The 25,106-nt window shown below is 34.4% G+C and overlaps 1 protein-coding gene across 2 annotated transcripts in view; it reads left to right on the top strand.

Annotated features, from left to right (window-relative positions):
* Window positions 1-25,106, top strand: part of LOC128983053 (fibroblast growth factor 17) — a 99,857-nt gene that overhangs the window by 28,147 nt on the left and 46,604 nt on the right. Inside the window, exon 1 of one of the 2 annotated variants that reach the window (XM_054402186.1) lies at window positions 17,206-17,349. The exons of the other annotated variant lie outside the window; for it this stretch is intronic. Coding sequence (XP_054258161.1) covers window positions 17,330-17,349 — 20 coding nt within the window. The 5' untranslated portion in view covers window positions 17,206-17,329. Of the gene's footprint in view, window positions 1-17,205; window positions 17,350-25,106 lie in introns of those variants that run through there. 2 annotated transcript variants of the gene reach the window in all.

The following is a 25,106-nucleotide window of genomic DNA, read 5'->3' as shown; positions in this document are numbered from 1 at the left end:
CTGGGCATACATATAGTTATGACGAATCGAAAATCGCATTTTTTAGAGTCATTGAACCTGTATGAGCACACTACATTTCTAAATGAAAACTTATGAAATTTAATCAAAGTTAAACTTAAAGTTTATTTAATTTCAGTTAACATTGAATATAAACTGTATTGCCCTGTCCTGAACATTTCACTCATATTTAGCACGGTAGTGCATATTCGGTTCATATGGAGGTGCATATTTATAGTTTTATGCGATTGCGATAAGTATCTACTCCTACTTAGACACGAACACCTCGTTGTACTCTAGAAAAACAACTATGATATTTTACTTAGATGCTCTTACCGTTATCTATAAAAGTAAATGGAGTTTTATAGTATAATCATGATACTATTTAAGGATTGTCAAAAATTAAAGAAGAAAGCTTTGGAGGAGTTTTTAGATTTTGTATATTATAATTCTATAGGAACTTCTATTTGAATTACAATTTTTTTGGTTCATCAAAATTGAAGGTCAACCAAGCAAACTTGACCCTATAGTTTATAAACAGTTTCGTATATACACTTAGAGGTGTATCAACTAGTAGACTGAGACCAGAGAAAAAATACTACTATAACCTTATAGTACTTATAAGGTTATAGTAGTATGTTTTCTGTGCTGAGACATAAGCAAGCCTCATCTGACCTCAAGCAGGTCATCAGTCTCCAGTAGGGCCTTGGCAGTGACGCAGCTTTAAAGGTGTTTCCTTATTGGCCTTTCAAATAAAGATATACGAGAATGCACCAAACAAATGACCAGTGTATTATCTGCTGTAAGTTAAATGATCGGGACCTATGAAATACACATGATTATTTGATTTGTGGGATACTTTTAAAATGTGTTTTTATATCAAATATAAAGTCTTATAATATATTTTAAAGTACAATATTTGCAGTTATTTTCCTATAGACATTACATTTTGACTAATAATATTGCACTTAATAAAAGAGTTTGATTTACAGTTTCTAAAATATACAACCTTAAAATGGTATACTACCTTGCAGTAGGCTTATTATGTACCATAAAGCGTTGATTAAAGTTCACATTTGCATCATCAGTTACGATTAGTTAGTAAAACTACATAGACTAAACATGATGGTAGCTAGTTCTTGAACATTTCTTTATTTGACGTATGAAAAACGTTTGATATCAGTTTAAAATGAATTATTTGCAACAACAACCTTAGTACTTGCAGTAGCTACCTTAGCCCAAGATGTATGGAGTAATTGCAAACACTTTTTCCCCATATTTAAAAAAAAGCTTTTATCTTAAAATACAACCTTTTTCTCCATACTTTTATAAAAACTTTTTATAAAAGTAAAAACTTTTACTCCATAAATCTTGACCTTAGCCTACATATTATTGTGTTTATAAACTTTAGATGGCTAAACTATTCATCACTAGCTTTGTGTGTCATAATCTCAATATAATTCAAATTCGATTGTTGAATCAATGCTTGATGCAGTACACATTACCGGCAGAACGCAGTAGTGCAATATCTGACTCGTGTTCCGAGAAGGGAGCAATGTCCTGGTGATAACAGAACTGTTTACGAGTCTCACGTGGGGTTTAAACGACTCTCAATCATCAACTCTCGCTGAGCAAATACTTTACTTCCCTATGTAGAGTTCTCGTTAAACCCCTTCGCAATGCTTTACGAATTAATCAGGCACTCCAAAAGATTTTGATTTAAAATTAGACTAAATTACATTGTTGTCCTACCTGTAGAGTACCTACACGTTATACAGAAAATTAATCCCTTCACAATTGATCGCGAAGATCACCATTATCAAGCTGGGGGTTCATGCAGTAGCCAATTCTGCTCACGATTCATTCATAAAGAACGATTCGCGAATAAATATTTGTCGACAGTTGTAGGGGAGAGGGATGATGACAGGTTCTGATGAATGAGATGCTTCCGCTCTGCGAACGTTCCCCTGTTTGTTGATATTCTGCCAAAATTCACGTCAGAAACTGGCAAATCTCCCTTCATCACTGTGTCTACCCCTTGTAGGTCTACAAACATCTCATATCACGCATGACCTTCTCACCCCCCCCCCCCCCCCACATTGTTACTGGGTCAGTAGTTACATTCGGGGGCGTTAATTGCATTAAAATATCATAAACATTTATGAAAATGTACGTTAAATTTAGGTACATCCAAACTCGTTGATTTAAGGAATTGCATACACAAATGTATATACACATCAATATGGATAAGTTGCAATTAATTGCATATTCAAATATATCATTGATGAATGAATTATTAACAAAGAGCACCGCTGGAAAATTTTGAGTTTTTCTTGCAGTTTTATCATAGATAAAAAATACTTACTAGTAAATTTCTACTAAATTTACTTAATTTAATTTACTAAATTTATTTAAATCTCTTAAATTTATTTATTTTTAGTAAATTTTTACTAGTAAATTTCCGAATAGTTGGAGCCAATTTTATTGTCAGTTCTGTCTGGTGCACTGTAGAGGTCGTGTTTTGTTTACAATTTGTTTATTGTTATTTCAGTAATTAATAACCTCGTTTAACCAAATAATCTAATCTCTAATAATCTTAAGCATAAACAATAACTCGTCCCCTAGTTATACTGTTTAACCAAACAGTAAAGCACAAATAATAACATAAGAGAAACAAAATTTTGTGGACACTACTAGACAAGAAAACGAGCCTCAAAATTTACAATACGATGAGAAGTCTCAATGGTTTTATGCACTACGTTATTCAATGTGATACAACATATACTACGGGTTTTAAATAACTTTCCCCTTAAAGTTGGATTTCCTCAAGTTTGCGTATTCAAAATAAATTACTAATTTATATCACAAACTAAACTCACCTCACTTCAGGTCTCAACTCATCTACTTCTATATCAAATCTATAACTTGCCACAGCTTTGACACGAGAATGAGATCTCTACTATCGATAGCCAAAGATGATACTTTACTTCCGCTGACATTGTTGTGTTGAAATATCCTAGAACGTATGTAAACAGAGGAAAATAATAAGTGTTGTTTCACGAGGACTACATCGCCGTTCCAAAGCGTTATTGCACAGTTAACTTGGGCGAAACAAGAACACGGCCCGTGGACCAAATAGAGACATAATGTGTTGTGTGGGCTGCGTGAAGAGGTCCACCTCAGATCGTACATAGATAGCTGGTATATCATCTGCTGGAATGAACTTGACTGGATCGAAATAGGTATCAACAACCATAAAGACTTTGATAATCAATCAGCCGAAAACTGTTTCTCTTACTGTGGATGTTAAATTTATGTTTATTAGAGTTCGTACAGTAGTAAAAAATCGACCAAAGGTATGTAATGTACAGACTACTCTATTTTCACCCCACAAAACATGTGATTGGAATTTCTTCCATTTGTTTAGATTTTCTGTTTATATTCCTTTGTTTTTTCACTAACATAGCAACCCATAAGGCCCATGTTAATTTTTATTTAAATTTTAAACTATTTTTTTAATTTTTAGCCTATTTTAACTTATAAAGGGATTCTGCACATCTACAGTAAAATATCTTTCCAACAGTGTGCGTAGATTTTCCCTGCAATGTACACGAACTGAGAAAGTGGTTTTCAAGAAACATGCTTGCCTATTAATATACAGGATTCTTGAAAATACTTTTGAGTGAACTGCATGCAAACAATTTAAAACACTTTATCACTAACATCAGCAAGTTATTCTTTACTTAATTAAAACGAATGCTTCACGTAAACCACGTTTGGGAATAAAAAAACAATTGTGACATATAACAACTATAAGAACACAAAATCGAAACACAAATTAAAATATTTCATTGTGATAATATTCCATGGATGTATACAGATATGTAATTGCATTTGTTATATTCTATTTTATTTCCATAAACATTAGTTTACAAAACACTTGGCAGGCCATACGTGAGTGTTTCCCATCCAAAACTGACTATTTATTACTCTAATAGAATCATATAACGAATTACCACAAGGTGTAAAACATTGGCTTGATGGTTGTATAGGATCCTTATCACTTTGTTTCACTTTAGCTAAATAAATTGAAGTATGTAATACAATTAACAATTCAAAATTTAAACTTTAAAGTACGATTATATTCTTTAAACGTATTGAACACATTATGCAACAAATTTAGAATGAGTCTCGCAATTTAAAAGATAAATAAGTAAAACGCTCTTTTAACGGATACGAGATGTTGCGAAACTCTCGCCGAGGAATGTCTAGTTTGTAGAACGGTTGCAGACTGCAGTTGGGGTGGGTTGTATTGTAGGTAGTGATGTATCGTCTACAGCTGATATAGGTACAATACCACAGGGGCACGTGCCACAGCCACCACTACCCCCTCCCCCTTCAACTCTCCCCTACATCGCAAACCGCAGATGTTGACTGTGGAACCACGTTTATTAACTTGAATGTCAATACACCAAAGTGCTGAACGTCAATGTCATTTTCCTACTAGTCTAGAGGGTGCCATTGACTCTTAACATCAATCTGAAGTCAATTGTCTGAATACAGATAGATGATAAGGCTGAAGATGAAGACGATAGGCCTAAGTAATACCCGTATCATACATTTTTACGTTATTTTCATATATATATATATATATATATATATATATATATATGATCGTTTACGGGATTTTGTAGATCATATTGCTTAATAAACTAAACTAATTACATTTACTTAGCGTATGTATGTCGCAGAGTTATGGTGAATAACTAACACATTCGTTACGACACTTAATTAATACGAAACAGACTGCTTTCTTAAGCAGAATGTTCTCTAAAACATTAAAAAAAAAAAAACAATAAAGAAACTTGAAAGAATGAGCACAGAATATTCCCACCAACTGTTCTTATATTAGTTTTGTTTGCCACTACTGCATTATTTATATATGATTCTATGATAAAACTCCATCTGCACCAAACTTCACACAAATCATCCTTGAATAATGCTTAAAATGCCTGAAAGTTTCATTACAATCTGTCATACATACATACATACATTCATTCATTGTTCCTCTTTTATAGATGATAAAACTCCATAGTAGGGTTATATTTTAAAGCAATCCTGATGTAAGGTTATACATAGGGTTTTCAGAGTTTACCAAACAAAAAATAAAACCTAAATGTTAGTAAATACAGATGTGTCACGAAGAGGTTTAGACTTTTTTTTATATTGTTTTGCCCATTTATAAACCAAACATTTTTAAACTTTACACAAATTATAAAGTAGGCTTTAAAAATATTATGGGAAAATTCTAGTTTTCTAACCCTTGTAGAAACAAAATTGTGGCATGTTGAAAGCTTTACCAATGTGCTTCCTATAAAAAACACTTTCTTGAATTTTTTTATACTACGTTGCAGATTTACTGTGTGCAACTTCTTTTACTTGAAGGAACATGCTTATACCCAATGTTGAGGAACTAAAACGATCAATCGAATAGGAGCTTCTCCATATACCGCAGAATTTCTAAGAGCTTTCGATTAATTTGTGTGCTGTTATCAGTGTGTCGTTGTGGAAGGATCACAGTTAAGTTTTAAATAATTTTGGACTCTATTTTTAGGTTTTTAATTAGCCTATGTTCTACTTTTCTGATTGAAGTTTTCCATAGAATGTCGCAATAAAATTCGTTTACAAAACAAAAAATACATTTTTTATGTTTTTAAAGTATAACTTAAAAATAGCACCATTTTGTTTCTACAAGGGTTTAGGGAGCTGAAACTTTCCCAGGGTATTTTCAAAGCTTACTCAATGAATTTTGTAAAGTTTCAAAACTTTTGGTGCATAAAATGGGCAAGTAATATAAAATCAAACCTCTTCGTGGGACACACTGTATATTTAACATGTTCTTCAGCAGTAAAACAGTTAGTTTCAAATCAAACAAAGATTATGAAACGTGATCAAATTGGTGCTGTGTAGCATTTTCTCTTTTATTGGTATTCGATTGTGGAGTAATGATTCTTCTAATAGAAATTAGACCCCCCGCACTCCAATACAGAGAAACTGTCCTGGACATTGAATTAGTATTGGACAATTGGGCTGGTCGGTTAATTGAATATGTAAAGGAGGCGCTGTGTCTGTATCCGTCTATATAGAGGCAAGACAGTGTATGAGTTTGTGTACTAAATATAAAAACTGTTGCTTTTATACTAGACATATACCCATTCCTGCCACAGTTTGCTGTTATACACAGCCTCTTAAAATGGCACCTCAAAAACTATTGCACTCTTAGAGTTAAAATACTAAAGGATAAAAAACAACAATACCAGTCACCTATAAGTAATAGTCTAGCTGCAACTGTGATGGTAATCATTTGTTATTTCATCGTCGTCATTCACTGATTCACTAAGTTTAGCTTTACAAATCAATTGATCTTTGGGGTACATATCAAGATTTAATTGAAAATAATTAAATATCTCTGTATGGATTCAACTTAAACAAACATTTAAACACATAGCGTTATAAAATAATAATCGAATAAGAGATAAAGTAAATTGATTCAATAACACGTTATATTTTATTACAATACACATACTTTGATTATATTTCCAATCTTCCTAATCCAAGGTTTTTAATTGTTATTTTCATTTTAATAAATAAATCCAGCCAGACTGTCGATGACAGTATGTCGCCAGCAATACAGGGTGTTCCGGAACTCTCTGGAACCCTTTTGTGGTCTTTAGGTAAAAACAATGCGAAAACACCATATACACATGGGTCTAAGATGTCTGCTTTTCTGTATGTTTGTCTGTATGTGATATTCACAAATGAATCCATAACTTTCAAACTCCTTAAGAGATTTACTTGAAACTTGGTACGTAAGTAGTAAAAGGTACGTATGAAGTCGTGCCAATCTAAAATACAGGAGATTAAAAATATTCTATCTTAAATATCTTAAATCAAGTTATGATACAACAATATAAGGAATAAGCGTTATTAGGAAATTTTATGAAAAATCCAACGGTTTTTAAGTTGTAAACATTGTCTAAAAACAACCAAGTTATAACAATTTTTGTGATACCGTGTATATGAATGCTATGATGTATAATGTTTTTCCTATTGTCACACCACACCTCGTCGCTTTGGTGAGGTATGGCGCAGCGGTCTCACAAAAAATGTATACCTTGGATATTTATTAACCGATCTCTACAACTTAAACACCAGGTGTTGTCATATTCAGTCGGGGAAGTTACAGTTATATTTTTGCCTGGTCCGATCACACTTGGGAGAATTGTATATTGTCTTGGTCAAATCGTGTTGGGAAAATTGCAGTAGTATATTGTGCCTGGTTTGGTCAGAGGGATTGTGATATTGAATTGTGGCCAAACTTGTTTCATCACAATCACCCCGCCGAGGGAGAGGCCACCCACGCATCACAATAACACAGCAATATCGCCACACGTCACAACGTCACATTGTCACTCTCCACTCTCCACTCTCTGTGGACGTTCTGCGAACCTCTTTGTCGCTGACTATAAACATGTCTGACACCTTTCATGACTCACTCGCCGATCAGCTGATAGCTGCAAGTGTTGTATCGTAAATGAACTTTACTATCGAACCAAACAACTTTCTTGGAAACTGGATTGGTTTGGTATCTCTTAAAGTTTTTACAAGAATGCAAATTGCACGTAGCAACGTATAGGTAACTTTTATTTAGGTTGTAAAAGCATGTAAACATAACAATAGTTTACTAAGGAAGTTATACTGATTTAGAATTTTCTCCGTAAGCTGTAATCGTACAATAACGCTTTAACATGCTAAATTGATGTTTTTAATCTGTACACGATGGCTGAAATGAAAATTTGGTATTTTTCATATTTTAAGAGCAGAAATGTGAATAACTAAATAAATAGGAACAAACTGAACCCCATGACACCTCGTTCTTATGGCCTGATCTTGCTGGTTCGCGAACTCATTCATGTGTAGATATCGGGCCCAACACTTTCATGCAAATTTCATCAAAATCGGACCACATTTGCTCAAGTTATCGTGTTTACAGACGTATGAAAACATATAGAACGAACAATGAAATAATAATTTTTGGTCTATGGGGACCTCAAAATAAAAGTTAATTGCTCTCGGTAATAGTTTCTTCCCTAAAGGTTATTCTTTTCAGAAAAGTACGTTTGACTAGATAACCTTCTGCAGTATATCTTGGTACAAATTTGTTTTGACGCATTTATTTTTAAAAAGCCATGTTTTTGGCAAGGTTTATTATATTTACTTTTATTTATTTTATTTTATTTAACATAATTTATTCTATACATTATATTCAATCTTGTGGGCTTCACGCACCTTTTAGTTCGTTGATCCAGGATTCGTTGTGTAACTGTGTCTTCGTGGTGTGTACATTTTGACGAGTCCTGGACTAACAAATTGTAAGGTGAAAGAAACCCACAAGATTGATAAATATTACGCATAAAAAAGGAAACATCATTAAAGAGAATCTATAACCATGAAATTGTATATTCTGACACCTACTTTGGCTATTATTTTTGTTTTTGTCGGAGAGGATCAATAAATTTGAATTCGGTTGTAAATGCAGATCGTTCCACCCTTAGCTTCATATTTAAATTACATTCCAACCCTTAGCTGAGGGCTCCTCCACCCCACGGAGTGCCAAGCATCGCACGCTCATGTTGTCCGATTCTGATGCTAATTACATAAAGCGGCAGGTTTGCTGTGGCGGGCGTGAGTGCGCATTCATTATTCGCCTCTCAGTGATGCTATTGATTTACTGCTGCGAAAACACTTGCAAAACCGCCAAGTACCGACATGTTGACGAGCGCATTCTCACGTGTACGTTCACCCTCAGCCTACTGATTGGATGAGGTTGATCATCTTAGTTAGAATATGGTCGCTTGTGTGTTAAAGCCCAATGGGGGATACAATATAATATGGATGATTGGAACCTTTTTAATACCGTGATCAATTCCAAGTCCTCTTGGAAGATCTATTAGATGCAGTACGAAGAGTGTTTCTATTGATTTGAGTACAAACAAAAGTAGATTTACACAAATTTGACAGGCATAACTGAAGACAATCCTAGTCAATGATTACAGATGTCTACAACACTCAACGTCAATTATATTTCGATGTCTAGCGTCCGTTTGAGTAACAACCGAGTCAAAATCAAATAAATTACCTATGGAACATATGGTGTAGAGAATAATCGTAATAGGTGATAACGCCATATGGGAAGGTGTGAAGACCAAGGCCGAAGAAACGGACCACCAGCACCGACGCTTATTTACATCTCGCCTTAACTCAATCAATATGTTAACATACCATATAAGGTAGAGCAATTGACCGGAGAATAGACCCATTTGTCATCGGTGACGAGTAATCGGTAAACATACTCGGAGGCGCCTGCTGCAGCGAGGGTATTACCAGCTGATTGCGTGGCTGAGGAAGACGGGTGAAACGAAACGAAAGCGTAGCCTAGTTAAAACACATTGACAGAAATGTTTAACGATCTCGCTCGCCACGGAATGTTTATTTCGTACACCTTATGTGTTGTAGTTTGCGTAACATTTTATAAAGCAAATTTAGTGTACACTTAGTTTTTCTTTTATGATAAGTGTAATATGTGAATCTAGCTGTACAATGTTTGGAAAATCGTATAAATTATATAACGGTTTGTATGCTATGATAGTAGCGGAACTTGTGTTACATCCATTTTCATTGTCTATGAAAGCCAATTATCCGATTTCCGCATTTCAGGCGTATTTCGCGTTATCAGTGAGGCGTCGGCGCGGTGTGAGGTGTGACTGACAGCCGGACGGATCGGGAGCGGAAGTTATCACACGTTATCACCAGTTTGATGCGGACAATGTCGTAACGTTGAAATAGCGAGCAGATCGTTAGACTGTGGATCAGCTGATTTATATCTTAATGTTATCTGAGGACATGCAGCTACGAGGACCATGTGTCTCCTCCGCGACAAACCATCCGTCAGGACGACAAACTGGTCGATAACAGGACACGAAAATGTCCTTCAAGTCCGAAATTAACCTATGAACACGGTGTCGTAGATTACACTACACGCGGTGACACGCGCCTCGTACCACGGCCTGTGGGAACCTAGTGGTGATCAGTTCTACGGTTTTTCTGGATGATAATCGGCCGTCCTTATCAAAGTTTTACGACAATGAGCTCAATACCGTTCCACGATGTATTCACTTCTATTAGTACATTTATTTGTTGCCTGACGCAGGAACACAAGTTTTGCATTATTCGTACATCGGAAACTAGGTACACAAATCACATCGCAACCCCGTGTGAAATAGTGTGGGAGGTGGCACGGTTGAGTTAAGTAGGCCATGTACATATAAGCATATAAAAACGAATCGATTTATTGTTTGGAAGGTATGTTTTAGCACCCGGCGCTGATGCGCCTCATAAACAGCTGACTACAAGGCTATAAAACCTGACACCGGCTACAATGCAAGGGCTATCGACGCCCCCACACGATAGTTGAGATATACTGTTGGTGATTGGTACAGTTAGGCCAGCCACCCCCTACTGAGTTACCCTCTCACTAATGGCACCACTTGCTACAGTTTGAACCCCATTGATGTCTTGATGGAGGTAGTCACGGTGTATGCTGGTTTGGGTAATGTTATTGGACAGGTCTGAAGGTACCGTTACTCGTATATCTGTATTGATATCGTAAAGTTTTTTGATCATGTAATGGTTCCACAGGGTGTTCCAGTGTTATGTATGTGTCTATTACCTCGTGAGGCATTGATCGATAGTGCACCCAGGCTAAACGACTCTTTCTACCAGTTACAACATCAAATGTTGTAAAACAGTTAGATTGCTGTACTTCACATACAGATACAGTGATACAAAAGAAGTAAGGAAAGTGTTCTACAGTTACAAAATTTTCTCGTAAAATTTAGACCTTTAATTTACCTACAGAGCCTAAAATTCTAATTAACAAGTGTTATACAATTTTTTGATATATGAAATTAAGTTGCAAAGCATATAAAAATAGTCATTATAGGTTTGAAATTATTATAGGCTAATAAGGTATTGATTGATTTTGAAAATGTATTTCTTTTACTTTCTTTCATGGTAAATGTAATTCTAACGTAGTCTATGGAGAATCTACGATTTTAACTACTAGCTATAACCTATATTTTTACATAAAAGAACGACACATTGTGACATTCAAGTCTGATTGGTTATTATTATACGCTACTCAGAATATAGTCATAACTTGATAACTCAAGTAACAGGTTTGTACCCATACTCTCGTCGACGCTTACATTCCTCCCCAGAAATACTGGGTTGTTCATCTTGATTTCATTAGCCAATGTTGTGGCATTCTTTCAGTTTACATGTAAAATTAAACTTTATTGGGACTTTAGAGCTGTGGAATCTAGTTTATGATGATTAGGGTCCTTATTGGACGCCGGTTAGGATAGATTGGCCATCACAGGACAGAGGAATGCAGTGGTCAGGAGCTATCCTGTTACTGAGGGAAAGTCCACATCATACGTTGATACACAGACGCAGACGCAGACATGGTGGTGTGGGAGTAGTGAATCACGACTGTACCATGTAGTATACTGTACGTCCCGGACATAGCTATAGTGTAAACCCTCAGAACAAGCAGGCATACTTCTGTGGAATACTTTTTGATGCCAAACTTGTTCACTAAACGAGTAAAAAAGCAACCATTTGATCATTGTGCATGGTTAAAATTAGATGTTGAAATTATAATAAAAATAAATTAAAGGAAGACAATAATGTTATGCAAATGGAAATACGATATCGTACTAAATAAACCGTATCAGCAATCTGACAAATACTTTCTCCCATTGGCTTGTCAACAACCTTCACCTTGGGTGCGGTGCGAGTAAGTATGATATTTTAGGAGAACAATCACATGGGCTACAATAACTGTTATTTTAACAGAGAGATATTTTAACAGCAATGATGGTTGTATAGTATTGTTTGAAATTATAAGGACAGTAAAATATTAGATTGTAACCTTTATCGGTCGAGCAGTTTTTTAAATCTAATTTTTCGTTGTTATATGGAGTTTTATAAAAAAATCACATAAGTTACAATAACAGTTTAACAGTAGTTTTACTCTATTGAGGGTTTTACCATTTTGTTTGGATTTGAAGGACTATAACTTACTAAATTTGAACGAAAATCGTTTTGGCCGGTTTGACAAAATGCTATTTTTTCGTTATTTTATGGGACTATGGGGAAATCACAACAGCAATATAAAAAAAGAAAACCCCACCTGGAGATTACATGGATAAGTACCCACATACAAAATGCCATCAAAATCGTACCACAGGTGTGGCCTGTAACTCTATACACATCAACATACAGACAGACACAGACTCACACACATACACATACACATCACTTAAAAAAACTATTTTTGGGATCAGGGGGACCCAATACGGATATTCCATCCAAAACTGACCTAGAAAATACTACGAAACAATACTCTCTTCGTATTTTTATAGGGGGGGGGGGGGGGGGGAGTAAAACCCAATAACTACAAACAAATTATGAATTTGCCACAAATATATCATGTTCATACAAAACTATTGAGTATTAACTATGGAAGTTGTTTGGTCCTGTCCAACAAAATACCATAGGCCCTATATTATGTACTTTTAATTCCGTTCCGAAAACTAAGCGTTTACCGTGCATCAGTACATCTTTTCGTCCTTAGGAGGTTTGATGTAAAATAAAATCATTGCTAAGGCTTTACAAAACATTTTTAAAAATTTTGTAGCACTTGGTTGTTTAGGTATGTAATAAGGTCTACATATTTGTGGTGACGGTAGAAAGTTATAGGTGTTGTGGTGATGTGTAGTGATGAGTGATCACCAGGACAAGCGCAGGCGCCGGTCGTGGTGATTGGGTCCAACAATGGGACTAATACAGAGGAGCTCTATATGTGTCAGTAATATAATGTTCATTTGGTCGGTAAATGTCGACATTTATCTGGCCGCTGCCACATTCATCACCTCCCCCCTCCCCCACCCCCTCCCTGTGTCTTGTTAGGAGTTATTAATTTGGTATTTAGCAGCAGACAATTACACCACGTAGCGCACGATTCAGTAGTGTAACTGCTGTGGTGGTTTTGTATTATTTATTTTATAACATTATTTATGCAATATGAATGATAAAAGAATAGTGCATTTTTTTGGAACTTTATCTCTATTTTTGAGGAGCACTTTTAGTATTTATAGTAGATTTATTTGAATGAAATGTTATTTATTTGCTTTTTCAGCCCAACGAAACAGCATAGCTTTAGTTTTCTAGGATGGAAAAATGAAACAAATTGACTTTTGAAATGAGAAAATATGAAACCAATTAACCAATTCAATCTATTGAATATTTTCATTTCTGTCGTTTGAACCGGAAGTCCGAAGTTAAGTTTGCACATCTGCACATCCAGACAAGGTCATAGATGTGTAATAATATAGGGTCTTAAAACAAAACAAACCAAAAATATTAGTTTTAGCAAATTTCCCTATATTTAAGTAGACATTACCACAGGTGTCATGGTAAGACCTAGGCCCGGGACCTTTACGGAAATTTACTGAAAAGGTGTAAGGCGGGATAAACTTGAATGAGTTCGCGAACCAGCATGATCGGACCATGGGAACGGGGTTTTATGGGGTAAAAATTGGTTTTATCATTTTTGACCCTCAAAACACAAAATTTCACAATATATATCTAGACCTTATTAAAGAGCTAAAAAAACAAATAATTTAGTATATCAAAGTGTTTTTGTACGGTGATTGGTTACGGAGAAAATTCAAAAATATTTTAATTTAAAATTCCCATGTTATTCTTATGAAGAATATTGTAAAATGTTGTAGTTGGCTTGTTTATGGATATATTTTGATCAAACTTGGCGGATTTATTTATTTCATACTAAGCTATTGATATTTTAATAAAAAAAGCACACTTCATAATTTCCCTGTAGCAGCTAACCTAGGTAATCGTTAAACATAAATGGTAATTAAATAGATTAATTGAAAATCAATCCAGGCAAATTGAAATACATTTAGTCAGCAGGTTTGCTGCAGTGGGGGTATTTTTTAAAATAGCTATTTAAATATGAGGATTAGTGTAAACAGTTTAAAAAAATTCCCCTTTTTTACATGCACTACTACAAAATCCTTTCTCATGGTAAAGAAGAGTCATAAAACAGCAGCTGACAATAAATGGTTTGACAGTAAATGATTTGACAAATAATGTAACCGCCTAAATTGTGTTTATATAATTGTTCTCAAGGATTATGACAGTTAGTCTGTTCCCGCTCGTGTAACGGCAATGTTGCATTTTCGTGATATGCCTATCAAATTAAATAATTTATTTATATGTCGTGCGTGTCATGTGTTAAATGTGTTTGTCGTGTGTTGAATACGAAGCTATTTAAGTGGATTTAATGTATATTCCTGGAATGAAGTGTTAAAGGTAATGTAAAACCAATTTAAATATTAAAACATTAAATGCCAGCATGTTCCCAAAATACACAATACTACAGTATGAAAAATCTAGCTTATCAGTGGCAATTGGTCATGTCATGTGATCAAAGCTTAAGAATACCCCCGCCGCAGCAAACCTGCAGACTAAGCGAATTTCCATGTACCTGGTTGGATTTATACTATATTCCCTGAAAATTTTCAAATATATTTCCTATTTAAATAAAATTAATTTTAAAGAGTACCTAGGTTTGCCGCTACAGGGTATTAAGGTGTGTTTTTTTATTGAAATGTTGATAGCTTAGTATGAAATAAACAAAATTGCCAAATCGGAATATATACATAAAAAAGCAAACCACAAAAGTTTATTTATTCTACATAAAAATAACATGGGAATTTTAAATTTAAAGTTTTTTTTAATATCTCCGTAACCGTTAGGCATACAACAATGCTTCAATATACAAAAAATTTTTTAAAGCTATACAAAATGGTCTGGAAAAAATTCTGAAATTTGATGTTTTTAGAGTCAGAAATGGGGAAAACCAATTTTTACCCCATAAAACCAGATAAACCCCCGTTCTCATAGTCCGATCACGCTAGTTCGCGAACTCGTTTGAATAAACGTCGTTTCTATCAAATTTAATCAAAATGGGATAATTTTTTTCTCGAAAAAGTAAATTGGTCCCAGGTCCAGATCTTACCATGAGTACTACGGTAAAAGCTTATTCCCGATATGGGAAATTCACTAAAAATGTCAGTAATTTTATAATAAAGTATCCACGGAACCATAGGAACACTCGCCCAGCAGTGAGCACTGAGAACTACAGTGAGATGCGTAGAGTGGCGCTCCTTGGCAGTAGTCGTGCGGGGGAAGGGGTGGATTCAGAACTAATTAAATAACAGTAATTTACATAAGTCTGTGACTAAGATGAATACATCAAGGGATGTAATTAAATTATTTGTGTAGAAGATGCACATTATTTATCGTTCATTGTTGGACCTCCTACGAGGACTCAGCCGTAGGATCGATGCTGCCTTACAATGGTCGCTCATTGCAATGTCTTGCCAAGCATTAGCCTTTGTTCTTTCTTTACAACTCTTTGAACTCGCCATTCCTCCAGCCTGTGTTTGAAGAGCAATCTTTACAATAACTTCGTACGTGTTTGTGTTTTTCTAAATTGCATGAAATATTTATTGATTTGATGTAAATGTTCAGTAATGTGTATATACGTTTCTAAAAGTTTGCACAAATATTTGGGAAACGAGTTTTTTTAAATAGTTTAAGCTCAGAGTAAATTTTGTTTTTATTTACTTTGAGGTTTAAGTATATGTACTTGCGATTCGTTCAATAGATTTGCATAGATATTTGTGGCATCATTTGATATTGAACATACTCTGCTCAATACGACGTTTGTTCTTTTAAAGGTCTATTGAGACCTTATTTAGCGTAACTTATAAAACTTACATATATACTACTCGTATATAAACACCCGATGATGAGGATTAAGTTGTGATTTAATTTTACCAACGTATTACAATAGTTGTAACTGCAACTAACACTATATGATCAATCGTCCTCTCCACTTTTATGTCAAGAATCCAGACAGGAAATATATGACAAAGTTGATTTTATTTGTAATTTTCTAAATTATATTCAAAATCAATACTGTTCAAGTTTTTGTTCAGATAGAACTAGTCCAAATTAGTTTGAACAACTAAGACTTTGTTTGGTTATGACTGACAAGATACGTTTTTGATGTAAACAATTAGGTCTGTTTATGTTTACCAATATGTGTGACGAGATTACATCGTTCGCTGAAGTCTTTGGTCTATGTTGAGACGAAACTTGTAAAAAAGAGTTAAATTAATTTAGAATTGTTTTCAAACAACAGTGATCGGTTGCTTAGCCTACTACCTTGTCAGTCCTTAAAGCTTTATTTTTTGTGATAAAAAAAAACAATACCGGTAGCTTAAAAATCTTTCGCACCTTTTTGATATAAGTATGATTGAATTTCATTTTAATAATGACAATGATTATTTTATAGAGCTGTAAACTATACAAAATTTCCTGTAACAATAATTAAGGTCTTAAGAATTAACATGAGGTCTGATAATAAAAAAAAACTATAGATTATAATGATATAACAACGTAGATTACAGGTTAACAAATAGGTGGCGAGACATGAACCAAACCCTTGCTAAGCACCTCGGTTGAAAGATATATCCTCCCTCAAGTAGTGTTATAAAAATAAAAAACGTTAAAAATTGTAAAGGATTTAAAAAATATTTTTATTTAATAGCTACAATTACGCCTTTTATTACATATATTGAGTGCGAAGAGGGGTGAGGGGCGATACATGAAAGAGTAAAGGCGTGATTATAAGTAAAAATGAATTTCGATATACAGTATTGACTACGAACCTAAACCTCACAAACTGAATAAACACAAATTTTAATTCTCCCTGTCAACAATCTCTCGTTGCACTTGAGCGTGTCGTTGTCTACAAGGAAAACCAAACCTCCTAGGATTCCCGTGTCTCCCAAAACACGGTCTGAAATTAAGGTCAGTCCCTACCTAGATGGCGCTAGTCTAGGCATAGTTCTTTAAACGATCGTACAATTAAAAGCGGCGGAGGGTGTGTGGTGGTGGGGGGTGACTTAGCGTCAGTCGGCCAGTGTAGCGCGCGGCGGCAACATCGAGTCAGTGTTGTGTGTGTGTGCGCGGCATGTGTTGATGTGTGGTGATCATGGTATACACCAGGCCGGGAACTGGAAGCTTCCCACCGGCCTGACGGTCGTACTGGATGCGTCTCACTCTGTACACGTAAGTAAAAAAAATTTAATTTCATATATAAAATTTTATAGTCTATAAAAAATAGTTTAGTGTAAAATATTAATTAAAGAATCATGAAGTTATCTTAATTTGATTAGATTAAACGAATAAATTAAAAGAAATCACGGAAATAAAATGTATTAATTTTAAGAATTTTTTTTCTCTAAGTTACTCGAAACACTTTCAAATAAAGGAATCAAACGGTAGAAAAGTTTCGTATAAAAATTTAAAATATGGTACAAAATGTATATATTGAATTTGTTTGGTATTTAATTAAAATGGAAGTTCTAGAACATTTTACAGAGATATTAGCGGGATTTTTGTAAATTAACATAATCACTTAAAATTTAAGTTACACTTTTTTTCAAAAATCTAATATTAATTGTAATTAACGCACTCACATTTTCCAGATTACGTAAACGTATACAAACCATACATAAAAATAGTAGTTCAATCCACAATGTAAGCAGAATATGTTTGAAAAAATGTAAAGCAAATTGCGGTGTCAAAAGACTAATACAGTGTAAACGGTGCACGACGGGATGTAAATTATTTGCAAAAAGTGACGAGAAGCGAGAAGTTAAATAAAATATATTTTATTGTGTATTTGCTGCGGTTTAAAAAATACAATCAATTTGGAGAGAACATTAGTTTGATAATTTGCTATACAATAGTACTACATTTTTTTAATGTATGAAATCAGTAATTATTTCGTCTACATGTAACTTTTTAATTTCATCCTATCCTGATTAAATTGGCTGGTGTGCAATAAAGTCACTAAAATCAATACATTAAGAAAATTATTTTCCTAAATACGTTATTTTGTACTTATATGCATTAGCATACATCTTATATAACTAAATACACATATTTGTCGAAGTGAGGTATATTTAAGAAACATATCAAACGCATCTGATGCACGGGGCACATCTCGGTTCTGGAGACTTCACACATAATAGAAACGTGCGTAGTCTAATAACACGATAGATAGAAGTAATGTGATAGCTTTAAATGAATTAAATCTTTCAAATTAAGTACAATACATACAGTAAAAAAACCTAACTACTTGTACAAGTAAGTGTAATGTTTTGGTCCCAGTAGACTGGCTGGTCGGAGGCAAGACCTGGTATATTGCACCTTATCGCGACCAACGTTCATTGCATGACTTACAACGCCATAACCGACAAATACTGTACTTTCTTATCAAGCCAACAGCGTTCAATAAGTTTTGTGTACACCTGTGAAAATTATTTTAAAAATAATATAGTACACACTTTTTCTATAATTTTTATGTACCTATATCACGAATGTTTGCGTACTAATGAACACAAATTGTATTTTTGTACCTTATATATTATTTAAGGGTTGACTTAATTTATAACGCAATTAAATAATCAGTAAAAAAATCTGACATAATATAATAACGTGTAAACAGGTTATTCCATACTAAAATCACTTGTTTCACAAAAAACGAGAAACTCAATGACTAAGTTGCAAAAGAATTGAGTTAGTGAATATGCCTATTACGTTATGGAGTCAATTTGATTTATTTCTTATAGTAGGCCTATAATCATATAACATCGCAAAATACTATTTTCAATATGGTATTATTTTGTGATGTTAGTATTGCAGTATTGTCTTGTATAATTTATTGTTATTTGATAAAAAAATCATTGGATATTAATTAATAACTAAAATAAAAACAACAAATCAGTTTACAAACAGAATCTGCAGTTTAGTATAATTTCCAATCGTCAATAAATCAATTTGTTAAGAACGGAGATGCTAGTGGCTATGGTCACAAGATCAATAATAATATTAGATTTATAATTTTTTGTGTTAAATATTTATAAAATGTCTTATATTATCATATTGATTCAGCGAGAATGTCACCTTTTGGTTAAAGTACTCAATAAGGAAATTACTCAATTGCCATGCTTAGTATGTATTTACTTTTCATGTCTCTTACATGTAATAATGATGTTATATATATAAAAAAGATTATGTACTTTAAGAGTTTTGTCAATATTTCTGATAGACTATTATCAGTTGGGTGCTAACTGTGAAATCACCTTGTCTGGCAAGTTAGCACATTTTGTCGAATAACATGTTTGTATAATAACATTTTTTATATATCTCTAACTATTAATATACGATAACGTTAGTTCATATACTGCATAAATACTCCAAAAATTTATACTAATAAAGAACCCATATTGATCAAATGTTCAATAAACAATATTTTAATGTAAATTCGCCGTTTTTAAAGGATTCATTCACTCTAGTAAAGCAATAAGGACAAATTTTCATTGTGTAAACTAGGAATAATGATTTCGCGATCAGAGTAATTTGTTCATGATATATTTTAATTGGTCACGATTTGGATTCAATTTTAACCTGATATTGCTTGGTGTCATTAAAATAGTAAAACAATTACTTTTAGTATGAAATCCCGAAGTTAATGTGAATATTAACTTGTTATTTCAACAATGTTTTATTGTCCGAGTATAACTGTTAAGTAATGTAATGGCTGCCGTGAAGGACCTGCACACAACATTTTTATGAAATATATATCTATTTTAAATCTCATCGTGAGCTGTGTGTTTTTCTTTTCAGGAATTTTGTTTTAGGTGTATGAGGTTAAAGAGTAATTTCCATGCAGTGAAAAAGATTTTTCATAGTTTATGTCTATAAATGTTTTGGCTATTAGTTTGGTAACCTATATGTGTCTCTAGTTAGCATAAAATGTCAATATAGGAGCTAAGAGGCATTCATGTTAATAACATTGTGAAATTTAATTTGAGAGAACATACGAACGAGAAAATAAGTATATGATATAACATTGTGAAACACTTAATTTTTTAGTTTTAAATATTTTCAACTAACTTTCCTCTCTTTGGTTTACCAAGCTCTTCAACCGACCAATCACTGCTTTTGAAGGTTTTACGAGTACATTTTGACTATCAACATTCCTCAAAGATAATAGAGATAATTGTTGAAGGTGAAAAGTCGAGTGCCAATTTACTGTATCGATATTTTTGCACATTCGTCCATGTGAGTTCTGTGAATGTTGTAAAACTCAATGGAAATGTGTCTAACCATCATCTTTTGAGTGTAAAAACTATGTTCTCCAATACTGTTGTCTGTGACTCGGCTCACATTCTGTTCAGTGGAGCTGATTTTGATCTTTGCAAAGTAATTATCTTTTGTTATGCTACTTCATCTACATATATTGAGGTTTAATATTTCTAGAGATATAATTGAAGATGGACAAAAAACCAACATGAAGTATATGTCAATAATTCCGCTGGCCCAGGGCTTGGATGGCCTAAGCTTTGGGCTACTTTGTAGAAGTTTGTAATATTTGAAATCACCCTCAATCAACTTGATCGATATCGAGATATTAGATGCAGTAGTTGGCAACATTGCGCTGCAGACTGCTAGTTAGCCACCTCGTGGCCAAATCATTTAGGCTGGTATGCGCACTCAATTATCCATTAAACCACTTTCACGAAATGCTCGATTAGAGCAGATAACTATTAAAACGACTCTGATATCGGGTGGATTCCATCAGCTCAGCCCACGCCGCAGCTCCCCGCGCTCCTGTGCTCTGGGAAATTGGGCACCTCCGTGTGCTGCCTTCCATACGAGTAGCATATCAATGTTCTTCTCATTGTGTTAACCTGTAAAGATTATTACAAAAACTGTTAGAGGCACCAGTGTGTGTATTACCATAGATAAAACATACTCCGTTAGTCTATGGTATTACCTTATTGAGAAAGATGATACATTTATAATTCGACCTCTCGTCACCTTTTACCTGACATATGTTGATTTATTTCAAAAGGGTTTTCTATGTAAGCCTTTGTAAAATAATTACGATTTTAATTTACATCTGACAGCTGGAAAAGGTTGCATGGGTCTAACCATTTAAAGTCAAATTGCTTAGCACCATCCGGAAGCAGGAAGATCTTAAAATTACTTACTTGGGCCCTTCTTCTCTTTCTATAAAATGGACAGCCTATTTTAAAAAGGCGATTTCACCAACAGCAGCATGGACAAGCTTGGGATATCCACTTGACAATCTCTCTCCCTTGGCTCCCAGTTCTTTGAAATATTTTACACTTATTTCCCTTTTTACCTAAATATAGATTGGTGTGTGTTGGTTGACTGAAAAAGCTCTAGCCTACCGTATGGATCCGACAAAAACTATATGTATTATTTGTAGCCATTCGTTGGAGTTTGTCGTAAGCTGTGCCCCCCGGCCGATCTTGCACCGGTATAGAGAAGACAAAATTCCTAGTCTTATCAATAACAATCGAATTTGAATCTGCGCACTTGACTTATGCGAGCATTCTTTATGTGTGTAATGGTGATGTCCACTCCTCACTGCCCCTGGACAGTGTAATCCAGTTAACCGATGTCCAGGTCCAGGTGACAGGGTGGGGATGATGCAGACCTCCTCGCGGTAGACGCTCACCGTGTAATCTGCTTAGTCGTGGTCCAGGGCCTAGACCATTTGAAACCGCAGCATTTTGCAACATAATACGACCGTATCAGTGTCGGCAACTTGCCGGAACGAAACCTCACTGGTCGTCCGCCGGCCCTGCCCGTGTTACTTACTAATCGTTCTATATTCAGTTGCTAATCTGCATGTTACGTAGGATAGTATAAGTCCCTACTAAAGGTAACTCCAAGGTTTTTGGCATTTGAAGGATCTGTTGCGTTAAGTTCATTGGATCTGTTGTTACCTATTTCCATGGTCATCGGTTTTAGATCATCATTGAGTGTATGGAGAGCCCCAGTGCTACTAGCCCTCCACCACAGATTGCCACGGTCATACATTACAGTCCCAACAATGTGCCTGCCACTCGCTCCAACCCTTCACCACGGATGACCCCTTATCGCCTACAAATCTCTCAGATTCATATGTTAATTTACTGTTGTATCCTTTCGGTTGACAAATTCTCCATAACGAGGACAACCGCTTCATTTTTTACGATGTTTTTTCCCCGCTCTGTCCCTTGTCTCCCCTTACAGCCAATTTTCACTGCTCGTGCCCCAAACACGATGGGACCACACCAGTCACAATAAAAAGCAAACTATTGTAGTTTGTGACAAAAAACATATTTTGACACTTTTATTGTAAGTTATGTTTTTTTCTGTTATATCTTATTAGTAAACCCCGGATAGATATTTATAGAAATCCTGACTCTCAGTCCTTAATGTTGATCGATGGTAAGGTCCCATCCCATATCTCTTATAATGTTACCATAACTTGGTTTCCAATGCGTTTTATTAGCATTTAAATTGTTTGCTTCCTAAAATGTAAGTAATAGTCCTCTAACTGTTCATACCCCTAAAACTCGAAATACAAATTTTAAATTTTACACTAGGCAAACTATGAGTCAATCTTTAACACTGTCGGGCAAAGTTAAAATAAAGCTGATATTTAACCTATATGCACGGAAACAAAGATTTTCGCGCAAGTAACATCTACAAAATATATTTTAATGTCCATAAAACCTACCTGAATTATGAATTAATATATCTAACAATTTCCCCCGTTATTAGGTGGAATACAGTTTTTCCCTCATACAGCTTTGTTTTTTTGTGATACTGAACAATAATTTTACAATCTCACTGTTTCCCACTAAACCTGTGACTCGTATTGTTTATAACTCGTGTCTCAGTCGCTGGTATGCGCTCTTCACGGATTTCATTTTCGCGGTACCGGTATCTCGTATCTATGATAACTTCTCTTATCAGCCACTGTATTGCGCCACTGGCGTCGTTTGAATTCCGTTTGTGTGACTTGACAGTAAATCATGATAACAAATGTACATATCTCATAATTATATGAAAATTTTCTTAGACAAGCTACCTCATACACTCATAAAATGATTGATTAAAAATACCTCTTATACAATTTTGTATTATAAGTTTAGGGTTCAATTTATTGTTTAACACAGGTGTTATAACACACAGGAGAATATTATGGTTAAGTAGGTTATAAGTTGTAAATAGCAAACAAATATGCGAACAACTCTAAATCGGTAGAGATTTATTTTCACCCATAACCAAAATTGACATAGGAAAAGATAAAACATGATCAACAACTAATAGAAGTTATTTTTTCGAAATCGAATGCACATTTGATAAAACAACAGACTTAATGGCGTTCTTCATAACAGCCAACATATGAGGAGCATAAAATTATTAGAATTAGAGTGATATCCATGAAGCAATTGTGGGCTACTTTATTTATTTATTTATTTATTTATTTATTTATTTATTTATTTATTTATTTCCAACGGACATCTCCATTTTACAGCATACAAAACAAAACATTAAACTCAGGATGACTTAATTGATAATAACAAATTTTGTGCTTATATATTAGAAATAAATCAACAATATATAATGATCTAATAACAAACAACAGTAACAATGCCAAACCTAGCCAAACAAAACAAAAACAGACAAAATAACAAAAGGTACATAACTAACTAACTGATAACTAATAGGTAACTAATAGGTAACTTTAACTGATAATGAACAAGAACTTCCTATCGCGTCATTAGAATTCAGCAACACTCTAAATACAAATTCTAAACTTATTCAAAATATTCAATAAATTAAAAAATTAAAACCCGTCATCATACTTGGAGAAGAGATCAGCTATTGAGGTCCATATGTACATCAAACAGCATCGACAAGGCACGCGCGTGCAAGGGTAAAGGTTACCCTTCCTGCAATCCTTTGTAGCCGGGACCGGTGTAATGAATTTATTAACATTATTCCATTATGGTTCCTTTCCCAATTACCGGTCGGATCCCCGCCAAAGGGTCCTCTCCCCCCACCCTCCCCCTAAGGGATGCTTTCACACCTTATCTCGCACGCGCAGCCACGCTAGGGCTCGGGTTACACGGATCAAGCATTACAATGCCTCGTTAAAACTGGTTATGCACGTTTGACGCGATATTTCATTTGATTCTTTATTAGTTTTCAACGGGATTTGTTTTTAAGTAAAATTTTAGATAACACAGGAAAGTTTTTGTAGATAAAATATTCGAAGCTATAATCGATCGCAGCTGGATATTTTTCTTAAAAGAATATAGCTTATATTAATCCTATTCACATTTGTAGCACACATGCATACGAGTACATTAGCAAAATATTCCTGGGTTCAAAGCCTCAGCGATTCTTGTGAAATTTCGTAAAAAGAGTGAGGTGGGAGGGTAGGTGGTTCACAAGTGGTAAAAACATGGATACATTGTTTCATGTAGAGTTGATATAGACAATAAAGATTAAAATTACTCCAAATGATACATAGATCAGAATTTAGAATTTTTAGTGGGACCTCCCCTTAATCCTATACACATAATGCACCCACATTAGTAAAATATTCCGGTGAAAATATCTTTAGTAGGTTATATGACACTATATATCGCCAAGTGATCCTGATATTATAATAATTTACCATGATTTCGAAGACCTTGGTGGCTTAATTTTCAAGTTAACGCAGACATTAAGCGTGGCCAATCCTCTAACCTGGTCTGTGTGAAGATTCGTTGTACGATACACGGAACAGACACACGAAAAAAGCACCGTCCAGGTTGAAGAGAATTCAATATGCATAATTTAGGCATACATAAAAACTTAATAGATTGAGGTCTTAAAACACAGTAGTTTAGTTACAAGAAAACGATCTCATTGTGATACATAAGGTAATATAACATACTATT

This window comes from Macrosteles quadrilineatus, unplaced genomic scaffold (genome assembly GCF_028750875.1).
Source record: "Macrosteles quadrilineatus isolate MER2022 unplaced genomic scaffold, UCM_ALF_1.0 Scaffold_1__1_contigs__length_201487025, whole genome shotgun sequence".
In the NCBI taxonomy this organism is placed as follows: domain Eukaryota; kingdom Metazoa; phylum Arthropoda; class Insecta; order Hemiptera; family Cicadellidae; genus Macrosteles; species Macrosteles quadrilineatus.
The sequence above is the reverse complement of the archived record's forward strand: the minus strand, read 5'-3'. Positions and strand labels throughout refer to the sequence as shown.